This window comes from Geospiza fortis, unplaced genomic scaffold, assembly GCF_000277835.1.
Source record: "Geospiza fortis unplaced genomic scaffold, GeoFor_1.0 scaffold180, whole genome shotgun sequence".
In the NCBI taxonomy this organism is placed as follows: domain Eukaryota; kingdom Metazoa; phylum Chordata; class Aves; order Passeriformes; family Thraupidae; genus Geospiza; species Geospiza fortis.
This window is the reverse complement of record NW_005054452.1, coordinates 570,852-592,485: the sequence shown is the minus strand read 5'-3', so window position 1 is coordinate 592,485 and position 21,634 is coordinate 570,852. Positions and strand designations below refer to the sequence as shown.

The following is a 21,634-nucleotide window of genomic DNA, read 5'->3' as shown; positions in this document are numbered from 1 at the left end:
GTGCTAGTGAGGGCCTGATTTTAATGTAATTTTCCTGGAAGTTTTCTGGCATATAGCTGAAATTTCCATTAGAAACATGATTTAGTCCAGCCACTGGTTGTTGTGTTATAAATTGTTTTGCTTTTCAAGCATGGTAGATAAAATTTTACACCACAATATGAAATTCATCAAGGGACAGAAAAAACCTATTGATATTTTTTGTGTTTGAAGACAGGGTAAAGTTGAGGTAGACTTAATTTTTTGTTCATGCAGATTTATGGACATTGTAAAAAAGAATGTGACCTGTGTGCTCTGTGACTATCTTGACATTGTGGATGAATGTCTCTGAGACATGGAAGTGACTTTAACTTTCTTGGCAATTTTTTTCTCTCTGACAGGACCAAAATTAATATTTTTAGTGCTTTAATGCTTTTAACCATCTAGTTTTGAATTTTTTGAATGAAATTTTAAAACTAGAACTAAATTTTATGCAAAATGGTTTCTAGAGAAATCTAGAGAATCTAGAATCTAGATAACCTGTTTTTTTAGCCAAAAAAAGTCCCTGATCTTTTCACTTAAACATATGCTCTCCCTATGCTTATTTATAACCTTTTCACTGAAGTATATGGGAACTTTTTTTTCCTTACAGAAGTTAGCATGTTCTAGTTCTTGATAGTGGAAAAAGCGTCTGTGGAAAGAAATTACTGAAAAACAGGTTTTTTTAGGCAAACTAGAATTTCTATTCATCCTGAAAGGTGAAGTGGGGCATGTGGGCAGTCCTGCTTAATGGGACAATGAATCTTGGACTGCACTTTTGAAAGAACCTGTGTGTACAATAAACATATTCTCTTTTTTCCAATATCTATGATGAGGTGCCCTGCAACTTGCTTTTTGTCTGGCTGGTGGCTCATGCCTGGGCTGAACGCTTTTAGCACAAAGATTTGAAGTTTTCTGTTCAGCAAATCACTGGAGTCATGGCCTGAAAACTCTTACCTTGTTAATAAAAAATATTCCTTTTCTAGTTTGAATTGCTTGTTACATATGGAAGGGACTTCAATTGTTATTCATGTTTGCAATGCTCCTCCTGAGAATCTGGGCCCCTAAGTACCATTCCATGCTAATGCTGGCTCTTTCAGACTCTTTTCCATCCATTAATTATCTTTCAGCTCTCTGAGAATTTGAGCTGCAGAAAGACAACAAAATTGCTACTCCAAAATGATTTAAAACACTTATGAGGAAAAAGCAGATGTTGGAGAGCATCTCCAAGAGTTGCTATAGAGAAAAGTAGGGTCAGGGGTTCCCAAAACCAGGAGTGAGGCTGCTGCAGCTCCATGGCCCCAGTTTGAAGCTGGAATGAGACTGATCATTTATTTCCAGTAGGTACATGGACACAAGCACACGTACACAGCTCATGTATATAATACATGTATAATATACATGTATATAATTTATATTTATGGCTGACCACACACATCAGCCTCTCAGCACTCACTGTTCTATGATTCTGTGAGACACTGGAACTGTCTGCCCAAAGAGGTCATGCTTTGTAGGGGGATAGAACATAAGTAAATAAAGGTAGTATGGAAAGTAATCTTACCCCCTAAAGAGTTGCAGCTGAGCCAATTTTTAAGGATTAGGAGCAGGCCTGATGTTAACAGCCCACAGCTATAGCCACTCAGAAGCGTGTTATAAAAGAGTGGATTGGGTGGTTGAGGGGAACTGGTGCCAGTTGGCTGCTGTGAGGATGAGAAAGAGTTGGTGCCTAGAGGAGATGCCTACAAGAAACATCAAGGGGGTATGAAACTCTAGAAATATGGAACCCTTGCAATGTAATGACAATAGAACTGTTGCATTATATATGATAACAGTGCTTACTGCATCACTGGAATTATTCAAGGTCAGGTTGGATGGGGCTGTGAGCAACCTGGTCTAGTTGAGGTGTCCCTGCACATTGCAAGGGATGGGCTAGGTAACCTTCAAAATCCCTTCTAACCCGAAGTATTTTATCTTTTTGTGAAACAAACCCAACCACACCAATGTCTTGTCCTGCTCCACTCCGTTCCTGATCCGGATTGATCCTTAAGGAGAAAACTAAAAGTGGAGAAAAAATGAAATGCATACAGGGCATGGCAGGAGGGTTGAAACTAGATAGTCCTTTAAGGTCCCTTCCAACCCAAGCCATTCCATGATTTTATGACTTTCTGTACACATTAGATTTAGGCTTTTTGGGAGAACTGCTGATGATACTGGCTCTTGGTAAAGCCAGCTGGCTGTCCAAGGATCTTCACTTCTTTTCTATTCTCTGCACCATTTCCAAAAGATTTATTTCTGTTTAGTCCTGGCTGGAGCTTTTCTGATATTAATTTCACTTCTCAGTGTTTTGTTTAAGCTCATGTTAGTTTAAATTTATGAAAGTGACTTCCATCTCCCAGGTGTGTTTGTTATAAGGGGTAATTGGTGTTTGATATATTGCCTGAACATGTCAGTTTGAGACAGATTTTGGAAAAGCAGTGGTTTAAGTTTGAAAAGTAATATAAATTAATACATTTGGCAATTTTCTTATCCTATGTTTATTTACATTGTCTTTCTTGAAGATTTTATACTGTTGTGGCTTTATATCAGGATAAATCAGAATAAAGTGTCTTTAACATGGCAGCTTCTGATAGTTGTCCAAAATAAAATTATACTCAAAACTGAAAGATAGGGAAGTAGTGTTTCCTCCAGAAACATTTGATTTGAATATTAAAATCAAATCCTGAAATTACTGCTTGTTCTTTTAGAAGAAGTATTACTGTTAGTAAAGGTTTTATTTGAGAAAGTATTACAGAAATGCAGCACAGTTAAAAGAAAAAAAAATCCCTATCAAGGGACTGTAACTAGGCCATGTTTTGCAGTAAATATTTAACTCCACCATCCATTAGTATGCATTAAATTTCTGGATTCAGGTCAAATTTGGAGAATAGCTTCACTAGGATTTAAATTAAGAAAATTATTAAAAGAAAAAAAAATCTTAGAAATTGGGATAGCTACCACAGGCAGTTATCTTGCCTTGTTCTGTCTTCCAGCAGTAATTCCCAGACTGGATAGGCTTAATCCACAGTGAGTAATCCTCAGCAGCATTTAATGTACAGCCTTTTCAATTAAGTTTTGAGCTAACCATGAGCAATGTTCTGCAAGGAGATTTCCTCCATGCATGAAATTTGTATTTGTGTCCCCTCTGTGCGTAATTCAGTGTGGAGATTGGAGCTGAAGTCCCTGACCCCTCAAAACGATTCTGTGAAGCTGCAGAGCACCACAGGGTGAGAATCTTGACCTCTCTTTTTGAAGCTGTTCTGATTTATGTGTTACTGAAACTTCCTCTGAGTCCCAGCTGAGTGCTGGAAATGAAATCACTGTTGATTCATTAGGCAGAAGTTCTGAACTGAAATTCTATTTCTTCAACATTAAAAAAAAAAAAAGGAGGAAATAAAAAGGAAATTTTGAGTCATCTTTGAACTGGAAAATCAGTTATTTTAGTCTGTCAGATCAAAAGTATTTGGAAGGAAATTCCTTTTAGCCTGGCACAGTAGTGACCTCAGATGACTGTGTAGGTCAGTGATGGAAGTTTTTAGCAGAGCGAAGGAACTGAATGTTTCACCAGCTGTCTGATGAAGGATAGGGAAACTGGTGGGAGATCAGGATGGTGTAGAGGCTTTGTCTGGGATATTTAAATTGGGAAGTAGCATACTGAAGGGAGAAAGAGTCAAGGAGATGAGCTTAAGGTTTGGTCACTGCTTTATGCTTCTGCCACTGAACAGTGAATTTTCAGTTTTTCAAAAACTAACTGGAAAACTGCAAGAATGACTTTGTGATGATTACACATTGCACACACACAAAATAAAGAATTACTAACAAACTTACAATAAAATTTCATTCTGTTGAGTAAATTGCACAAAGGAATTCAGTTTTTAACAGTGGTTATTTCTGCTTAGTTGAAAGAGGGAATGGCATTAAACTGAAGGAGGGCAGGTTTAGATTAGGTCTGAAGCGAAAATCCTCCCTGTGAGGGTGGTGAGGCCCTGCCACAGGTTGCCCAGAGGAGCTGTGGGAGCCGAGGCTCTTCCTTTTACGGTGGCTTTTGTGAAGGCGGGAGCTTCTCTTCAAGGGTGCTTGTTTACAGTTTGCAGCCACAGCCACTGGTAAAGATACATTTTGTAATTAGAAACTGTTTTGAGGTGAATTTTGTGAGCTCTAGAGGCAGCAAGAAAAGCCAGCAAGGTCCTGTGTGGGACCTCTGAACCTGAGAGAAGCAGAGAAAAGAATGATCAAAACAATTCTTATGTCATTTGCTGTGCCTGTGTTGTGCCAAAGTAGAATGCAATATTGAAATTGTTTACCCAGAGTGATGGTGTTTTGTTTCCTTGGCAAGTGTGTGTGTGTGTGTTGGGACTGTCGGCTGAGTGGGGTGCGGTTGAGCGCTTGACAGATTCAGTGTAGATGTAATGCAATACAGTGTAATATAGGATAGAATAATATAGTTTAATAAAGTAATTAATTAGCCTTCTAATAAAATGGAGTCCTCCTCATCATTTCTCTCCCTCTCATTGGGGTTGCACTGCATTTACTGTAGTCCGCCGTGTCCTGTGTGGACAGAGCGCTCGTCTCATCCCCTCATGCAGCAGCAGCTGTGGCAGAGCCTGTAAAAATGGCGGGAACCAGCAGCGGGAGCAACGCGGACACCACGTGAGCTGGAAAATTTTTATCTGCCTCTAGAACTGCTATTTGGGCTCCTGCTTCTCTGGTATGGGTTGCTGCCATTTTGTCTCTTTTTTCCTGGGGCCCGCAGTCACCCTTTTGGAGGGGACGGGTGTGGCGCCATCTTCCCTTTGTCCTTCAGCCACAAGGCCGCCTCAGGCGGGCGCCATCTTGGGAAGGCCCATTCCAACGTTTTGGGTCTCTCTTTGTGTCTATGAGGTTTGTGAGATTGGGTAGTTTTGTACCTAGCAGTTATTTAGTGTTGTTTTTTGTCTGTTGCTGCTCCATTTGTTAGTAAACAGTTGTTTTTTCACTTACATCTCCTCATAATCTTTCCTTACTGGTGGCAAGGGATTGGTTGGAATTAAGCAGAGGTGGCTCATTTTGGAGCGTCCAACTTTATAAATGGTCTTAAACCAAGACACTGTCCCATCTCTGGAAGGGTTCAAGGCCAAGCTGCATGGGGCTTGGAGCAACCTGGTTTAGTGGAAGGTCCCCCTGTCCATGGCAGGGGATGGAAAAAGATGAGCTGTAAGGTCTCTTCCAACCCAAACCATTTCATGAGTCTATGATTACGCAGTGGCATTTATTGAGAAAGATGCAGGCAGTCCTTGGGGCACTAAGCTCTATCTGGGACTCTTCCTTGCCCCACTGCTCAGTCCTCCTATTTGCCTACAGTTCATTTTGTTCTGTGTTCTTTATTTTTTGACTGCATTTTCCATGGCAGTCATCCAACTTCAAAAGTTGTATAAAAGCTTCTTTCTCCCATACAGATTAGGCTTTAATTTTGGATATGGTTTCAGAAAGCGGTATTCGATAAGAGAAATATTAAAAATGACAGCATGAAAATTTGAAATATACTTTCTATTATCTGAGTCCTAAAAGATGCTTAGTCAGTATATAAAAGGCTTTAATTTATTGCCTTTCCATTTACCATTTTGAACACGTCTTTTTCTGAAGTACATTTTTCACATACTACAAAGGCCAGTAATACTTTACAGAGTGAGGGAATATAAAATGTTGTAATCAAATAAGAGGCACTGATTTCCTCTGAGAAGTGTCAAATTATAGCATTCTGATCTCCAGCTATCTTGTTCTCTGTTTTAATCCCTTTATCAGAGACAAATTCTTTTTAGATTCTAGATCTGTGAGATATTCCAGCTGCTGTTTATATATGAACATGGGGAAAAGAGCCTGTTCTGTATAGCTGATGGAATTTCGAATTATTTTCATGCCTACTAAAAATAAAATTGTAGGCTCTCCACTGATTTTGATTTTGGATGTTTGCAAATTTCATTCAGCTATAATTGTTTCAATTGACTTTGAGATCTGGGCTTTTTTTTTGTATTTTAGTTGTAGATAAGTCAGTTGTTAACCTCTGTTCATATTATGTGATTTCTACATTATGTGACGAAATACGTGTTTTTTTCTTCGGGAAATATGTCACCTCTACTTCCTTTCACCTGTTTGTGGTGGACTTTATGGTTTTAAATCTCTCTTTATTTTATTTATTCAACACTTATCTGAACAGAGAATTTGGGTGGAACTTGGGCAAAAAAGGAGAGTCAGTGACTTTTGTGAAAAGGGACAAGGGACGGGCGGCTCAGGAAAGCTACAGGGACATTCGGAGGTCATGCAGAGAGAAAATGGCAAGGGCCAGAGCCCAGCTAGAACTGAAATCTGGCTGCTGCCATAGAAAACCAATAAAAAAGGATTCTACACATTCATTCACAACAGGAGTAGAACAAATTTTGGGGGCTTCATTCTGTTCCCATCTCTGCTTTTCAGCTCAGAGCACTGGGTACCTGAAGGACAACTCCTCTTCCTGTTGGAGACTGAGGCAAAGAAGGAATGTAGTACTTCAGCATTTTCCTCATCCTTTGTGACTGCTCACTCACAAAGGATGAGGATGGACATAAATCAAAAGGATGGACATAATGGAATCATGGAATGGTTTGGGATGAAAGGGACCTTAAAGCTCATCTAGTTGCAATGCTCTGCCATGGCAGGGACACCTTCTACTAGACCAGGTTGCTCAGAGCCATCTCCAGCCTTGATTCCCCTCAGCTTCCCTTCTGCCATGCCCAGGTATTTATAAAGGACAGTCTTAACACTCAACCATCATTTTTTCTATTACCTATACAGGCTTAGACTGATGTTCATTTCTTTCTGTTCTCATTACAAACCTAATGATAATCGTGTCTTGTTTATGAGCCTTTTCCTGTGCACACAGCAATCTGCCTTTCTGGGTGTTGATGGAGGGCTATAGATTGGTTTTGTGTTTTGATCTCTGCACTGGAATGTAAATTCACACCATGAGGCTCAGTTATCTCATTATCTCTCTGCACAGAAGCTCTTGCAATTTTTAAACATTCAAGCAATGAGTATGGTTATATAAGGGAGCTCTTACATTAGCACATAGGTGTCACTGCATGTATGTGAATTCCCATTGAAACTGGCAATAAATTCTTAGGTTACTGAAATGTTGCCAAGTCAAAATTGCAAAAATTAATTTTTAAACATAGTTCCCAATTTTGGAAAGATAAACTTAATCTTCACGTAAGCTGAGGCTTTGAGCATGATTTTAAAATCTTTGGTAATTTGTTTTATGGCAAAAAAATAACTGTGTTGAATCTCAAATATAGGTTATTATAAACAATGTGTGCAGGTTATGTGAACTAATAGAAGAATTGAAATATTTTTTTAAAGTGCTCTTGTACCTTCAGTCTGTTTCTCTGTGTAAACTTACAGATGCTCTCTCTGTATTTTGTCTTCTTTATCATCTTTTTCTTACTGTAAGTCTATACTGTAGATTTTCCCTGTGCTGATGGTTCTCCCATATCTGCTTCTCTCCTTTCTCATCCTCTCTCCTACAGGAGCATCTTTCTAAATTTTTGTATTTAATTTTTTCTTGTTTTTTTTTCTCTTTTTTGGCTGCAAACCCCTCAGTTGCCCAGCATTAACGTGCCTGTCCTCTTAATTCCAGCTGGGGTTGTGGGAAGGTTTTTTTTCTACTTTTAGGTATGTTTTTTCCCTAGATTAAGCAGTGTTCCCTCCTTCTCTTAGTGCTTCAAGACATTCAGGTAGGATCAAAGTGTAAGGAAAAGCGTAAATTAGCAGGAACACAAAAGTGACCCTCAAAACAAACAGGGAGCTGATAATCCACCAGACTGATCAATGTTACCATCAATCCTTCCCCCTCCTCACAGTGCTTCCCATGTGCTGACATTATCAACTTGCTGCTCCCTCTTTTTCACAGATCACTGGGATTTTTTGTTAAATTTTGTTATGAAAATGCATCGTGCTGGAAAATATCAACCCTTTGAACTGAAGCTTATCTCAAAAAAATATCAATTTCAAATAAACTCTTTATTGGGTATTTTCTTTTCATGTGATGATAGAGAGTGATGGAACTGATTCTAATTATGATTTTGAACTTGGTTCACAGTGCCTTGGGCACAGATAGAATCTACCCTTGAACTTGCTTTCCTGTACAGTATTTGTGAGCCTCTTCAAGCACCAGGATGAAAATAATATCCAGAATGGTTGAATCTGTGTGCCTAATGCCACAGTGGTTTTCTTGGTGTGCTTCCTTTTCCATGAATTTTGGGTGCTTTTCAAATGTTGTTCCCTTCTGTACCTGATATGTTAAATTTATGAATGACAGCTCTGTTGAAATTAATAAATTGTTATGCAGAAACCCATTAAATGATTAAACTCAAGGACTAGGACTTAGGGATTTTTCTTTGTCAGTTCCATTCATTTTAGTCCTTTTTTACAATAATGATTTTAATGAATGTACCATGCACAGTTCACCAGAAAGACAGCAACTTTTCCTAACATTTTCCACTGCAGTTTCTTACTTTGGTGATGAACTATTCTGCTCATTTTGAATGTGCTCCTTGGTGCAACCTTGCAGCTTTTGGATAAAGAAGAAAAGATTTATTTTAAATTAGAGATTTCAAATTTTTAGTATGAACATAGAAGTTGTGGGAAAAATGGTAGTTGTTGATAGGACAAGGGACAAGATATGTCAGTTTAGAGTAGATGTAGATGGGATATTGGGGAAAAATTGTTCTCTCTCAGGGTGAGGAGGCCCTGGCACAGGTTGTGCAGAGAAGCTGTGGCTGCCCCTGGATCCCTGGAAGTGTCCAAGGCCAGGTTGGACAGGGCCTGGAGCAACCTGGGATAGTGGAAGGTGTCCCTGCCCATGGCTGGGGGTGGGACAAGATGGGGTTTATGTCCCTTCCATCCCAAACCTCTCTGTGATTCCATGTTTTGTCAAACATTGTAGTTCAGCAGCATGATTTCTGCCATGATACAAATAAAGCAACATTATAATTCAGTTCAGCTTGAGTTTTTAAATTTGCCTCTATATTTATTGATATCTCAAGAGGTCCAGTGCGTTTTCATGTTCCCAGACACAGTGCTGAGCATCTAAAATGTTCATGTTGGTGTTCTCTGAACTCTTCAGTTCAGTGAAGGCAGATCAGTTTCATGTGTCCCTGAAGGATGTTAATCCTTGGAGTAACTGAGTTGCAGACAAAGAGGGATTAGAGATGCTAATGTATCCTCACATCCCAAATAATTTCGTTTTGAATTGAAATTTAATTGGGTTTTGATTGTACTTAAGTGTATCAGTGATGTTCCAAATGCACTATTAATCTGACTATTAATTAGAAAAGTTCTTTCTAAAACATAACATTAGTGGATAAATTGTCTTACATTGTCATAGATATTGGCTAAATAGCTAAAAGTTCTGTATTCTTGCTATTCTAGTCCCCCAGGAAAGAAGTAGTTGAGTTAATTAAAATTACATATTTTAATGGTCCATGAAGTGAATGATGTGGTGTGTTCTTGGATCTAAGAGAGAACATTGAATCTAAAATACCTACTAGATTTAAGGATATCCATCCATTGTGCTTTAAAATTCAGTGTGATTCATCTTCCATCGCTCTGTCTAAATATCAAATGTAGAGTGAGTCAAATGCAAGTGAACCGGATTGTCTGTACAGTCAGTTCCAGAGAGACACAGCTCCAGGAGATGAAATGTGACAGGAAAAGTTTGGGCTTGATCAGACATTGCCTTTTCTGGCCTTGAAATCCATTAAAACGATGAGAACGGTGGTCATCCTCCCACAGATGGAGAACAAAGTCCCAGCTGCAAGTGGAAGAGGAGATGAGTTTAGGGGACATAGTTGTAAAGATTTAGGAAAAAGGTTTTAAGGAAAGGGAAGGCTAAACAGCCATTTGTGTGAAGCTTTTAGAATTCTGAATAGAATTTTTAATGCCTATTTGTATTTAATAAGTGTGCAGGACGAAAGTGATCTACAAAATCCTTCCCACATTCTGATAATATCAAACAGAGGTTAATACTGAAATGAACCTATTCAATTATGGAGAATGGTTTTTAAAATATTGTAAACAAAATATGATGTTTTAAGAGATGTGGTAAATAATCAATGTGAATAATAAGGTAAGAGGAATATACACAGTGAGAAACCAACCATCCAGGAACAGATTAAGGTCATAATTCCTAAATTTTGACTATTCTTCTATATACTCCCATGGAAAGTGAGTGATCCTACTCTATTTGGTGAATTTCTAGACAAATCCAAGGGGGATAAAATTGCAGATTTTTGCATCCTGAAGGGTTTGCTTTTGTTTCTTAAGACAGCATCCATGATGAAAGGATTAAAAACCTGCTTACATAATTTAAATATACCTTATTAACAATTATGGGTTGTTCAAATCTATCATATTATCATTTAGTGTAATTTTCACTCTTTTATATGGAATCTGCAACTCAGTTTGGGTCTATGTGTTATTATAATTTATGATAGTTTCATAACACTGCATTTGCTCTAATTACAAGGAGAGCAGTCTAAAATACTTCCATTATGTCATGGATCAGTTGTTCTGTCTTTTTAATCATGGACGTGTAGAACAAAAGGAAAAATCTGAAAGAAATGGATTAATTAGGCTGTAGCTTTATTCACTTCTTCCATTTGGGAACTGCTCAGGAGTGGTGCATCCAATCAGTTTGGCATTGTTCTGGTAATTATTTCCAGGTGTTTGGTGTATTGTCAGCATCCCCTACTGATCACAGCTATTCTCTGCATTGCCACTCAGTGCCCATCTTGTATCTCTTAATAAACACTTCAAGGCTTTGGAAAAAATGATATTTCCTCTGTCTGTTAACCATTGAAAGCCTTGGTTCAATGCTTGCGTCACAGGCAGATGCTTTACCTTAAGTCTGCTCATGAACTTCTAGTACATTTTTTTGGTGACCTTTGCAATCATCTGTTGATGATGTTTGCAGTTGTTAAGCTCTGGGGACATGGTGGGATTGTTGGGTGTCCTGTGTAAGGCCAGGAGCTGGACTCGGTGATCCCTACAGTTCCAACCCAGGATTCTGGGATTCCATGAGTATTTCTCATAGCTGCAAATGGTCCTAGAAACCTGCAGTTCTTATCATTTGTACTCCAGAAGTAGAATTGTTTCATGGGGCTGCTGTAATGATTACAGAAATGGATATCGGGTGCAATTAGAAGGGACTGAAGTACTGCCGTTTGTCTGTCAGGACTCCTCACAAAAATGCACAAAGCCAAAAAGGGACAATGGGAACAAGAGTGGAAGAAGAACACAGTGAAACTGAAGGACAGATGGGTCACGAGAAGAAATGGATTTAAGTTATCTACAAATACAGGCAGGATGGCATTAAAGTGTCTCTAATGAAAGGAACCTGTCAGATTCTGGAGTTCATTTTGGAGTGAGTTTCTCACTTCGCATAGGATTAATTGGGGTTAAATGAGCTGTTTCAAAGATGGAAGCTTGATAATTTTATGAGTATAGCTCTTATCATATTAAGATTAGTATTAATTATATTATCACTTGACTGACTGCAGTGGCAAGGAAGCAGACCTGATGACTTCAGATGTCTGTGCTTCTTGTGTCGACCCAATTTTCACTGAAAGTAATTCAGTATAGATTACAGAACAACTTGAAATGCATTTGGAAAGAAATGGATAACTAAATGTAGGGTTGACTTTTTCCAGATAAAAACGTTTCTCTAAAGAATAATTGGGCTAGCTGAAGCTCCACTGATACCTTTAGCCTAAGAGTAGTTTGATACCACTGCTCTAAAAGGATTAAAATATGTTAATTGGCACTGAGACAGATAATCCTTCCTCCCCATAACTGCTAGTTTCTTTGGTTATTAGTTTCTAAACTATGAACTGCTAGATCTTGCTAAGTTTTAAACAACCTGCTGTGAACTTTTATACTCATACTTTTTTGGTTTGCTTGTTTGATTATGTCTATTTAATAATTTTTACTTCATTATTTTGGAGATTTATTTCACCTAATGTGAGCTTTCTAAGATTAAATATCTAATCCAAGCTCTTTCAATGTTTTTTTTTTGGTTTTGTTTGTTTCTGTTTCCATTTGACCCTCTGTTCGTTTTTCCTCTGCCTTGGAGTTGATTTTTAAATCTTTTTGCAAGGGATATCTCCTTGGATATTCAAGTCTAAGAAGATAATTTTCCTTCTTGCTTTCCTGATGCCACTGGCCAATTATCAAAGACTACCTCTTTCTTTCATAGTCCAATATAAATATTTATCTGAAGCTGCACACTGCTAATTTGGCAGAAAATGGTAAAATCTCTTCAGTACCAAAATGGAAGTTAAACAATTTTCAGGCTTCTGATTCCAAAATCAAAAGCTTGCTTTGGCTGCCACTTCACCTTGGATTTCTCTGAAATTCAGTACTTTCACTTACAAGGGTTTTGCTGCTGGATGCTTGGAATCATTTCCATCTCATCTGAATCCTACTTAGAGCTTAAAAAAAGGGAAAAACCTTGCTGGGATTTCCTTTGGTTGTTTGTGTCCCCTTGGGTTTAATCAGCTCAGTATGCTCCAAGAGTGCATTTTGGAGCAAACTTTTTATTTACTCTGGGACTGTTGGTTTCCCTCCATAAATAATTGGAGGGAAGATGATGCCTTACAATGTTACACTGGTTAGATGAAGCCAGTCCTGCACTGGGATCAAATTCCCAGTTAGGAAACTCACATCCAACCCTTGCTCACATGCTGAGCTCTCAGCTGTTCTGTGGTTACTCTTAATATCTCTTCTTACATGAAATATTTGAATAATAATAATAATAAAGTTTTATTCCCAAATTTTAGCACACTCTCAGCCAAGAGTTGTGGATGAATTTTTCAAACAACTGTTTTAATTAAAGTATGTGTTAGAAAAAAATCTTTGTGGTGTCAGAATTCCTTGCTCCTAGTTTCAGTGATTTTTGGCACACAGGAAAAATGCATGGGATGGTAGGTACAGCAAACTGTGGTCCTCCTCCAGAAACCTTGTTTTCTTTTTTACCTTGAATTTCAGCTTTGTGTTGCTGAGCAATATAGCATTTAAGTATGTTTAGAAATTTCGTTTGTTCTCCTTTTATCTAGCAATGATTGTTTGTTAATTGTCTCCTAAGAAATTTGTAGAGAGCTCTGCCAACCCTATGGAAAGCTAAGAGGAATATATAGCTTTAGAAATAAGCCACTTGAATTGTGTTTTGAAACTTTATATTATCAGCTTATCATCCAAGATACTCTGCTTGCAAATTATAATTTGAACACACAGTCCTAATGGTAAATATAAAAAGGAAAATAGTTCTGATGGGAATTAATCGCTGTGGCTGTCTTAAATCTCTCTCCCACTATTTGCATTGTCGTATGGAAATAGGAAGTTTTGCCTTATGGGATTTTTTAAATGTTGTTGTAATGATCTTAAAAGCAATGTAAATATGCTTTGATTTCACATTAGAAGTACTTTCTTTTTGAGATTCTGCGCTGGAGACAAACTGGATTTTTTAACAACAGCAAAGGTTGGGTTAATATAAAATCTGTGAATCATAGGCAGGCTGGGAGAGGTGGGGTTGTTCAGTCTGGAGAAGAGGAGACTCCAGGGAGACCTTCCAGTCCCTCCAGGAGAGCTGGAGAGGGACTTGAGACACAGCATGGAGTGGCAGGACAAGAAGGACTGGCTTCAAACTGCTAGGGTGCAGGGTTAGATGGAATATTGAGAAGGCATTCTTGCCTGTGAGGGTGGGAAGGTGTAGGGGATACAATATAAGAAATTAAAGGTAGTATAGAAAGTAATCTTACCCCATTAAGGAGTTGCAGCTGCGCCAATTATTAGAGATTGGGAACAAGCCTGATACCAGGCCACACCTGTAGCCCATAAGAAGAGTGTTATAAAAGAGTGGATTGGGTGGTTGGGGGGAGCTGGAGTCAGTTGGCTGCTGTGAGGACAAGGAAGAGTCAGTGCCTAGAGGAGCTGCCTAAAAGAAACATCAAGGAGGTATGAAACTCTAGAAATATGGAACCCTTGCAATGTAATGACAATAGAATTCTTGCACTATAATGACAACAGGGAGGCCCTGGAGAGGTTGCCCAGGGAAGCTGTGGCTGCCCCTGGATCCCTGGAAAAGTCCGAGGAGAAGTTAGAGGGGCTTGGATTGCCCTGGGACAGTGGAAGGTCTCCCTGGAGTGGAACTGGATGGGCTTTAAGATCCCTTCCAACCCAAGAGTTTTGTGGTTCTCTGATTTTTTTCCCAGCAGCACTTTGTTTATATACCTTGTGCAAAAATAAAACCCACAAGGCTGACCACTAACCCCAGCACCATTTGTGTTCCGCCCCCAGGAGAGACGATGCGCATCGCCTCGTCGGAGTTCGCGGACGACCCCTGCTCCTCGGTGAAGAGGGGCACCATGGTGCGCGCCGCCCGCGCCCTGCTCTCGGCTGTCACCCGCCTGCTCATCCTGGCTGACATGGCTGATGTCATGAGGCTCCTCTCACACCTCAAAATCGTAGGTGTTTTTCACCTTCTCTCTTGGGTTTGTGTGCTTTGGGCGTGGAAAAACGGGATAAATCAGTTAAGGAGGTGGCTGTCCACAGTCCTTACTCTCCACTTGGTTCTCTTGAAGTGCTGATCAGAGGTAGGAGTTAACACAATTCTGCATTAGTCTTACTCATTTTCTAATTCTCCAGAAATTAATATTTGAACACTTAAATAAAAATTTGTGAACTATCTTCTGTGCCTGGACTAATTCTGCTGTTAAACAGCTCTCTGACCTGTACTGAAGCATTTCCTCCCCTCACATCTTATCCCAGTTACTTTCCCAGTATTTTTGTGTTCTGGCACGGTTTAGGTACTATAGTTGTCTTTTCTTTTTCTTCTCTTTGTGACTTCTGTCTGAGATATATCTAAAGATCGAATGTTTAATTTGGAGAGAGACAATAGTACAACTGTCTAAACAAAGACTAAAGAGGAATTAAAGATTACCAAATAGTTTGGACAGATTTATATTCACTTTTGACAGCCACCATTCACATTTTTATACAGGAGTATTTAAAAGATTTTCAGTTGAAACTAGGAAATGCATTTTTCCACCTTCCCTAGCTGTTGCAGTGTTACATCTTTATTGCAGAAACAAATCATCAAAAACCTCTGAAACAAAATAAAATTGGGCAGAAAATCATATACAGAATATTTAAAGCTTGCAGAGTGCATGTGTGAATTCAACAGAGGAGAAGGAGGTTTGCTTCTTTTTAGCAGCTGTTCAAAAAGTGGGTTTTTTTTCCATTTTTTTTTTTAATTTGTCTTTTTGACGGTGCAACTGCAATCTCATGTTCTGGAAAAACAGAACCCTTCAACTTGCAAACTGTGCAGATAACCTGAATAGCTGGAAAACAGTTTTCATAAGGAGAGAGGCCGATTTTTCAGCACAGGTTCTAGTGAGCTCTGCTTTAATGGATAAAATGCTGCTCTCAGAATTGTCAGCACATGGCTCTGGTTACGTGCAGTGTAAGCAGTGTCTTTCTCCAATATGCTTTAAATTTTTCCTCTCTGTGGTGCTCCATGTAACTGTAATTCAAATTGTCCTTTCCTAGCAAGGCCAACACTTGAATATCATAAACAACAGATTTTTTCTGAACATTATGATGAAAATTTGTATTCAAGCTCTTTCATGGGAAATGAGAAATTCTTTTCTCCCATCTGAGATTTCTTTTGCAGCAGAGCACTCTGTTTTGTAAAATACACATGTCCAGTGCTGGTTTGTAACTGGCTGTATTTACTTGCACAGTTTGCACCCCACATTTGCAAGTGCTGTGTCTGTCAGTGTGATTTGTAATCTATGCATTTTTCTAATGGTATTACAAATTCAGTTTCAGAAGTCAGTGGTCTCTGGTTCTTCTCAGCAAAATTCAACATTCAACCTTCATTGTCACTTTTATTTTCACGTTAAAAAGGGTAATTTATTTCTGAGGATTGGACATGTAAATATCCTTATTTTACCACTTTACAGTGCTAGCTGCTTTTACACAAATGAATTACTGGGGGGAAAAATGGTTATCCTATACAAAATTGATGGAGGAACAGCTATTCTATTGACTCAAAGGTAACCTTCAAAGACTTGTGTAACTTACCCATAAAATTAATGAACTAAAATAATTCTGCATGTCAGAGTAATGAAGCCTGATTTATGCTGAATTGTCCTGTAATCAGTTTTCTCTGAAAGCAGCATGTCAAAGGCTTCCCAGGAAGTGGTGCATTGTAATTAGTGTTTTAGAGGGAATATATGCAGGTGCTTTCTGGAAGGACTCTTGGTCATTGCATATCTTTTACACTGCTAAAATTAGAAATAGTGGTTATTGCAGAAGCTTTTGTAACAGATTAAAAAACCATGTACCATTATAGTAGGTGGTCATGCATACAGAGGATTATAGATCTATTGTAGTTGACCCCAGGCTAGTTAATCAGAGGAACAGATCAGTTGAAGTTGAGTGTTGTCTCAAGATGGAGAATTTGTTCCAGTATGAATTTGTAAAAAAGAAATTGTAATAATAAAAGTATCATTAAAAAGGAGTTTGTGCTCCTGTCCTTTCTAGTATTTCTCATAACTGAATTCTTCATTTTGGAATCTGTGGTCTTGAGCCCTGACTGACATGATAGAGTATGATCAGCATCCTTTGAAATCTGATTATCGGAGTGGAATGTCTGACAAAATTTTCAGGATTTCTATTTAATATGGAGCAGTACTTAAAAAACCTGTGTTTCAGTTTGTCATACCTGTGCTTGGCATTACAAATAATAAAGGTGAAACTTTCAGGTATTTTTAATGCAAATGTTTCCTGATAAAAAAGGAAAATGGGCATATTTTGCAAGAAGTTCTGCAAGACCACATTATTTAATACATTGATGCTTTTGCAGTTTGTGTTAGTGGTAAGACAGGCAGTTCATTTTTAAAAAAAACTCTGTTCTTCTTAAGAGCAGAAGAAGAGGTAGCTTGGATTCTGAATAAGATTGTAGCTTGTAAATTGCCAGAACTTGGTTTATAATTTCCAGCATTACAGCTATGAATTTATGTTCCTGAATTATGCATTTTCCAATAGAAATGTATGCGTTTGCTACTCTACTGCCCTGTAATTTGTAAATCTGCAGTAAGTAGGTAAAAGCTCAAAATGAAAATATAGTCTCTCAGTGGTAGGAAAACACAGAGCAACTCAAGCAATAAAAAGACAGGTTCTGCACATAATTGTGCCTTTCTAAACTGTTAGACACCAGCTACTGCTGAATTTATCAATTCCCAGCAGTGTCTGGAGGGCTGCAAACCCCTCCTTACCCCCATGCCAATAAGCCCTTGCCTTTTGAGGGGAAAATTTGTTATGCATGTTCTTATGAACTGCAGCTTTTAGCTGAACAACAGCTTTTAGCAAGAAGGATCAGTAACATCTTTTCAGTTCTCAATATTTTTGCTTGGAATTGCATTTTTATCTTACAAGGGAGAGAAGTACAACTTTGAATTTCCATCTAGTCACAGTAATGCTTCCTTTACTTATTGCATGAAAAGAGCATTTTATCCCTTCAGATATTTTTCCTGCTTTGCCTAAGGTAAAGGTTCACAATACATTTAGAGGATCAACTTGTTGGTAAAACTGGGGTTTTATATTTTTGTCTGTTAGCTACAGCATCACTGCATAAGTGCAGGTGTGGGTTTTTGGGTAGATTCTTTTCTCAGTGTTAAATGACTAAAGCAAGAAACCTCATAGCTGAGGAAAAAAGAAATAATGCAAATATTCTGGGTTGAAGCTATCACTTGATTCACAAAGGTAGAGTGTTTTGGATTTATCAGGGTAAATTTAAACCTTAATGGTAAGTTTGAATTTCCTTTTTAAATATTTCTTGTCCAGAAGTGATAACTTTCTTTGTTTTCCCACAAAGCACGTTAAGAGCATACTCATGTATTTTGTTTTGAACCCCTCAGATATTAAATATTTCATCTGATAAGTGTGGGTGGGGAAATTAAAACAGTGATATCTTTGACATTATCTTTACATGATCCCAAAGCACAGTAAATGGACAGTAATGCAGAGTGACAGCTGCTCTATTAAAAACCTAATTAAAGTTCCTGGGACTCTCATAAACCTTCTGTACAGTGATGGATGTGAAACCTAAATTGGGTCCATGTAAGACAGAGTGTTGGGTGGAACAGTCACAGACTTTGTCAAAGAGTGGATTCAAATGCTGACAGAGCTGATTTGTGTTGTAGGTAGAGGAGGCACTAGAAGCTGTGAAAAATGCAACAAATGAGCAAGATTTAGCCAATCGCTTTAAGGAATTTGGGAAGGAAATGGTTAAACTGAACTATGTCGCTGCAAGGCGACAACAGGTGAGTACAGGAGTGGCTGGAAAAGTCCATCTTCATTCTAAAGTTCTCCTCTTTTATGTCCAAGTCTGGTTTAAAATGTACAATGAACCACTAATTGCTATCTCATGGCCTTTAATTTAATTACACTGATTATTTTTTAAGGTGATGACGTTTTTCAGAAGTGCTGTTTCTTTAAGAGTACATTCAAAGAGGCCTCAATTAACAACAGATTGAAGGGTGAAAAGGGAAGTGATTCAGGAGGTTAAGGATAGTTTTAATTTGATGATTATTCCCATTTAATTCTAACCTATGCAGATTTCAGGTCACTCTGACAGCTGGTAAAGCACGAGCTTTTTGCTAGTTCAGTATAATTCAAGTTCAGGAGGAACAGAAATCTACTTTGTGCTTAAAACCATTAATAATAATTTTCAGATTAAAAAAAAATATTCATTTATTCATTTATTCATTGCTAAGGCAGCTGAAAAAGAGGCCAGAAATTCGTGATAACATTTATTCAAGGCTGGTTATTGTACAACTTTGCAATAAAGATAGCTTTACCCTGAACCCTGCTCTTTTCAAGACACTGTAGAGTTGTATAAGGTCTCTCCAACTTCAATTATATTTGAATACCACCAATGATTCAAGGATGTGCTATCTTTGTACTGCATTGAACACTGGATTTGGAAAGCTGGCTTTCCATATTCATCCACCTATTTACCTTATTTTCTGAATTGCAGTAGTGACAATTTTCTTCTGAATCATGATTGTGGGGCTTTTTTATGAAAAATAGCATTTTAAGAGTTTTATACTAAAATTGAATCATTGAATATCTCAAGTTTGAAGAGACCTGTAAAGATCATCAAGCTCATCTCCCTGCTCCTTGCAGGACTATGGAAAGCAAGCCATCTGACTAAAGCAAATAAATTAAAATGTAGAATCTAGGCACTGTATGGAGAATGCTTTTCTGTACATTCAGACACTTCCCCTGTGGAAATAGAGCTGCAAATATGGGGAAAAGAGAAAAATCTGAAAGTTAATGGATGTCTAGATCTCTTAAGTTCTCATTGAATATGCCAAAAATTCTCTCTGAGGACTGTTACCTGTCAGCCACATGTGGTTGAAATTAGTCAGTGGGTAGAACCTTTAAATCCAGAATATCTGGGTCCTTTTTCAGTGTTGGCAATGGATTCCATGGGTGGACATAAATAAACTATTCAGCTCTCCAGACTGGTTTGTTCACAGTTTTAAAGTAGAAGTAATAAATTTTCTTATTTCTAATTAATATGATGAGGGCTGTCTTAATGTTTGTAAGGCTTTCAAGGACAATATAATATGCACTATAACTGAAAAAAAATCAGGGGTTAATAATAATAATACAAATAATAGTAATAACATATTGTGCAGTATCTGATTCTTGTTGTCAGAGGAAACAAAAGTAAGTATCTGTCATATTCTAAATACAAAACCTCTAAATTATATGAGCAATAGAGCAAAATATGAAGGGAACCAAAATAGAAATATTGAGAGGCATATTCAGTAGGTTTTTAAGAACTAAAACCATATGGTGTTAGGTTATAGGTTGGACTGAATGATCTCAAAGCTCTTTTCCAACCTAGTTAATTCTTGTGATTTTCCTGTTAATTCCTTAATTAATTCCTATGATTCTATGATATTCATCTATGTAATACTTCTAATTTGATTTTTTCAAAGGTCTACCTTATGATAATTTTATAAAGGACACGGGTGTAGTAATTAGAAAAACAAGGCACTGGCTGCAACAGGAGTGTTGCCATTATGGAATCAGCAGACGGAATCTAGTTGTTAGGGAAGAGTAATTTTGAATGTTTTATGTACATTTGTAATGGGTTTTTGCAAAAGGGAAGTGACTCTTAGGTAAGATATTGAGAACAGAACGTAACAGCTGTAGTGACACAGAAGGACTTCCTTGGGCAGGAGTCTTTCAGTGTTTTGTGGTGGGTTCTGCCACGGATTCCATCCCTGCCAAACCACTGCATGGCGTCCGTGCCCGGATGCTCCAGGCAATGCATTCTAACACAATGCATTAGAATTTAATTTCCTTTATTTTCCAACTCTAAATGCTGTGTGCTCTCCTCCAGGAGCTGAAGGATCCTCACTGCAGGGATGAGATGGCCGCGGCGCGCGGGGCTCTGAAGAAGAATGCCACCATGTTGTACACGGCCTCGCAGGCCTTCCTGCGCCACCCCGACGTGGCGGCCACGAGGGCCAACAGGGACTACGTCTTCAAGCAAGTGCAGGAGGCCATTGCTGGCATCTCCAACGCTGCCCAGGCCACCTCGCCCACCGATGAGAACAAGGGCCACACTGGCATAGGAGAGCTCGCTGCTGCTTTGAATGAGTTTGATGTGAGTATCAGCCGGGTGTTATTGGAATAATTACCAATACAGCTGGATGGGACGTGCCTGAGCTTGTCTGGCCCTTGGTGCTGAGCCAAAAAGCGGCAACTGTGGTGTTTTACCCCAGAGACACTATAGGCTAGCTGGATATTGCAGCTGGGTGCTTGGAGGCAAGTACAGGCATGCAGGAGCTCAGGTTTCCTGCTGGCTGAGAAGCTTCAAGGTGATGGTGAAGGAAAGGAGTTGGTTCTGCTGGAGGGTTTCGATTCAGAGCTTTATTCTGGCCCATAGGCCTCTGAATCCAGCAACAGCTCCAACAGAACTCTCTGAACCACTCTCTGCTCGCCCTTTTACCGGAGGGAGAGGGGGAGGGAAGGAATATGGGGACCACCAACAAGGTATGGAAGGGGAGGTCTCAAGGGACAAAGGACGCCTGGATGTCCCAATGTCCCCCAGGGGTAGAGGGCATCTTTTGAATTCTGCCAATCTTTCGACCCCCTTCTGGAATGCCAGGATTGACAGACAGTGCTCAGCAGGGGTCAGGCTGTGGAAAGGAGAGGTGATTGACATGCCTGGGGAAGGAATCTTCAGGGAGAAACCCAGGGTATCTGAGGCAAACTGTGACATCTCACTGTGACATCACACTGCAGCAGGGTGTGGAGAATGAGATGTTTCTCCACACAATCTATAGAGTTTTTAACTAAGTTGTTCTTATACAGGACTCAAATTCCCCTTTTCATTCACATCCATTTATCCATTTCTTCAGACTGCAGAGGTATAGTAAAAATCAAGCCACCAATGCAGGGAGCAATGACACATCTGACTTTATGGATA

General features: G+C 38.8%; 1 protein-coding gene across 2 annotated transcripts in view; it reads left to right on the top strand.

The window, feature by feature from the left end:
* Positions 1–21,634, top strand: part of CTNNA2 (catenin alpha 2) — a 477,001-nt gene that overhangs the window by 101,464 nt on the left and 353,903 nt on the right. For both annotated transcript variants that reach the window (XM_005427746.2, XM_014309794.2), the window contains exons 4-6: positions 14,416–14,582; positions 18,327–18,446; positions 20,543–20,809. In XM_005427746.2, coding sequence (XP_005427803.1) covers positions 14,416–14,582; positions 18,327–18,446; positions 20,543–20,809 — 554 coding nt within the window. The remainder of the gene's footprint in view (positions 1–14,415; positions 14,583–18,326; positions 18,447–20,542; positions 20,810–21,634) is intronic.